The 3,469-nt window shown below is 36.7% G+C and overlaps 1 protein-coding gene across 1 annotated transcript; it reads right to left on the reverse strand.

Moving 5' to 3' along the window:
• Positions 1-979: 979 nt before the first annotated feature.
• On the reverse strand, positions 980-1,957 carry LOC143390500 (olfactory receptor 9G4-like). The gene has a single exon (XM_076842877.2). It carries the CDS (start codon positions 1,916-1,918, stop codon positions 980-982), a length of 939 nt encoding a protein of 312 aa, XP_076698992.2. The 5' UTR covers positions 1,919-1,957.
• Positions 1,958-3,469: the final 1,512 nt, after the last annotated feature.

Consider the following 3,469-nt stretch of genomic DNA (forward strand, 5'->3'; position numbering starts at 1 on the left):
TATTCTGCAGGTTGGCTAAATTCTATAAAGATTTTTTGGTGGGGAATTACAAATTTTGTGTGGTATATCACTTAACTATTCCCATAATTTCACTCTTTGGGGACTATCTACTCTAGTAACATAAAATGTTGAAAAAATTTCCAGACCAAAGAAGTTTATCTCTAAATACAAAAAATAGAAATTTAAATAATTTTAAATTAAAATTTATTTTTACATTCAAATATGAATTTTTAATCTTAGCTAGGAGGATAATGTGCTAGCTGGCTGGCATACACTAACAGGTAACCATGTTCTCCTTGGTCTGAAAAATTCAGAGCTCAACTCCTCAATCAGCTCTGTACACACACATAAGTGGGTTTCAGAGAAGTCATACTGAATGTGTGCCCCACTGTGTTGTGTGAGTGGTTCCAAGGATAGATTATCATCATTTTTCATGGAAACAAGAATCATATCACTTTCTTATAAATATTTATGAGATAAGAATCCAATATATATTAATCAGGATCAAAAGTCCTAGATAAAGGACAGTTCTCTCCCAGGAAAACTGCCCCACCATCTATATCCAGTATCTTATTCATTCACTGAAAAAAAAAAAATAGCAATTATATCAACTTGAAATCCCTTTCACTTTATAAATGTGGTTATCAGCTTCAAAGACTATAACAAATTCTTGATATAATTAACATAAAAAAGATTTATTTTGGCTGATAGTTTTGGATATTTTGCTCCATGGTTGATTGCCCTGTTGCTTTGGGCCTGTGGTAACATAATGACAGAAGGACCTGCTGGAGAAGGACTGTTCTCCTCATGGCCAGAAAGAGAAAAAAAGAACCAGCACTCTTAAAAATAAAAGTGTGTTTTGACCAATATTGCATTGTTATAACTATTAAGTTTACAAGCATAACTACCTACAGAAACTCATACAACTCTGTCTACAAAACAATAATTTGCAAACTGCAACAAAGTCATAAACTAAACCTCAAGCTTGTGGTCCTATGGAAAGTATTGCTTTCCTGAAGGCCTCTTTGACATCTTTGTTTCTGATGCTATAGATGAGAGGGTTGAGCAATGGGTTGATGATGGTGTAGAAGAGGGCAGCCACTTTGTCTCTCTCCAGGGAGTAGCTGGAACTGGGCCTCGAGTATACAAAGAGCAAGGATCCATAGAAGAGCATGACAGAGACCAGGTGGGAAGCGCAGGTGGAGAATGCCTTGCGCCTTCCTGAGGCTGAACGGATCCTCAGGATGGCCAGGAGGATGTTGAAGTAGGAGACGAGGATGGCCAGAAGGCAGGAGAGGACAGTGAAGCCAACCATACTGGAAAGGATTATGACATAGACCCGAGTGTCTGTGCAGGACATTTTTACCAATGGAAGAACATCACATAAAAAGTGGTCGATGACATTGTTACCACAGAAACTCAGGCGGAAGGTGTTGGCAGTGTGGGCTATGGCATTCAGAAAGCCTCCTATGTGGGAACCAGCAACAAGCCCAATGCAAACAGAAGCAGACATGGTGCCTGAATAAAGCAGTGGGTTACAAATTGCTGCATGGCGGTCATATGACATGGCTGCCAGGAGATAGCACTCAGTGTAGGCTGCCAAGCAGGAGAAGAAAAACTGAGCCCCACATCCAGCCAAGGAAATGCGCTTGTCTTCGGAGATACAGATTGCCAAGATTTTAGGGGTATATACAGAGGTGTACCAGAAATCCAAAAAAGACAGACTGCCAATGAAATAGTACATAGGTGTATGCAGCCGGGCATCAATCTTGATTAAGATTATCAGTGTCATATTCCCTGCCATGGTTAGCAAGTAGAGCATCAGAAATATCACAAACAGAATTAGCTGCCACCGGGGATCTGCTGAGATGCCCAACAAGATGAATTCAGTCAGGACCGTGTGATTTTCTATTTCCATGTCCACAAAGAGGAATACCTGTGTATCAAACTGAGTGGGAAATAACTTAGTGAAAATTTCTATTATGAGAAACTGTGAATAAATTCAGTTTAGAACTATCAGAAGGTCTCAAGTTTTATTGCTTATTATTTGGAATTATAGGATTTGATTTATTACTTAAGAGAGTTTGATTTGGGGTCTGAATCTGATTTTAAAGATGGAGCTTCCATTTTTAAATTATTTATTCAAATTGTTATATATGACAGCAGAATGCATTACAATTCATATTACACATATAGAGCACAATTTTTCACATCTCTGGTTGTATACAAAGTATATCACACCATTCTTTTCTTTATATATGTATTTAGGATAATGATGTCCATCTCCTTCCTCTGTCTTTTCTACCCCTTTTTCCCTCCCTTCCTCTCCTACCCCCTTAACCTATTTAGAGTTCATCTAATCCATCCATGCTCTGTCTCAACCCCATAATGAATTAGCCTCATTATATTATAGAAAACATTCAGCATTTGATTTGGGGGGGATTGGTTAACTTCACTTTGCACTCAGAAGGTGATTTATAATCATTCAACAAATATATGAAAAAAATTTCAACTTCTCCAGCAATTAGAGAAATGCAAATCAAAACTACTTTAAGATTTCATCTCACTCCAGTCAGAATGGCACCTATTAAGAATACAAACAACAAAAAGTTTTGACGAAGATGTGGAGCTTCCTTTTTTTAAACTCTGTAATGTAGGGCCGGTCTCTTATCAACAGGGGAGAAGAAAAAGTTTACAATGATTATTAATGGCTTCCAATCAGGTTGTCAGAATGTCACATAACAACACTCAGCCCTGTATTTGCATATAGACTTAATTCAAAAAATTCCAATTGTCTTTCAAAAGTTAATGAAAACGTCTTATGTATCAAGTAGCATTATTTTATTTATATGAATAATAATATTGTTTTTATTTCTGAATCTGCTCAAATTCAAGCACAACTACCTTTGATTATGGATTTTGTACAATAACCTATAAACATTTGGTTATACCCACATGGTTTCTATGAACTTTCTCTACTCTATTATCACTTGTCCACACAAACAAATCTAGGACTCATTAAGCTAATTTTTTAAAGAAAAGTTGGGGAAAAGTGTGATTAAATGATCAGAGTGAATTACCTCACTTATTGGTTTGACTGAAACTAGGTAAATGATTGTTAGAATACGTTCTTTAGTATTTTATTAAAATCTTCACAGAAAATTGTGAAATATTTAAAAATTCCCATATTTTAAAAATGACATTTAAGAAAATGATCTCTGGATTTGAGGTGAGGACCAAGTAGAGAACACTCACAGCATCATAACTGCATCAGAACTTTCACATAGAGAGCCTGTTGAGGTAGAGGATCTGAGAGAGACTAAGGGAGATAGTGGAGGGAGGTATCTTGGATGTGCCTAGACATCAGGTTGTCACACAACTTGTTGAAGACACATTGGTTTTAGCCTTTAAACCAACAGAGACTGAAGTTATAATGAGGAATTAATGTAACCCCAGAATGAATAAGGGA

This window comes from Callospermophilus lateralis, chromosome 2 (assembly GCF_048772815.1).
Source record: "Callospermophilus lateralis isolate mCalLat2 chromosome 2, mCalLat2.hap1, whole genome shotgun sequence".
NCBI classification, from domain to species: Eukaryota; Metazoa; Chordata; class Mammalia; order Rodentia; family Sciuridae; genus Callospermophilus; species Callospermophilus lateralis.

What these genes read in the sequence shown, in the direction of transcription:
- LOC143390500 (XM_076842877.2), bottom strand. Translation starts at nt 1,918, where the DNA reads ATGGAAATAGAAAATCACACGGTCCTGACTGAATTCATCTTGTTGGGC.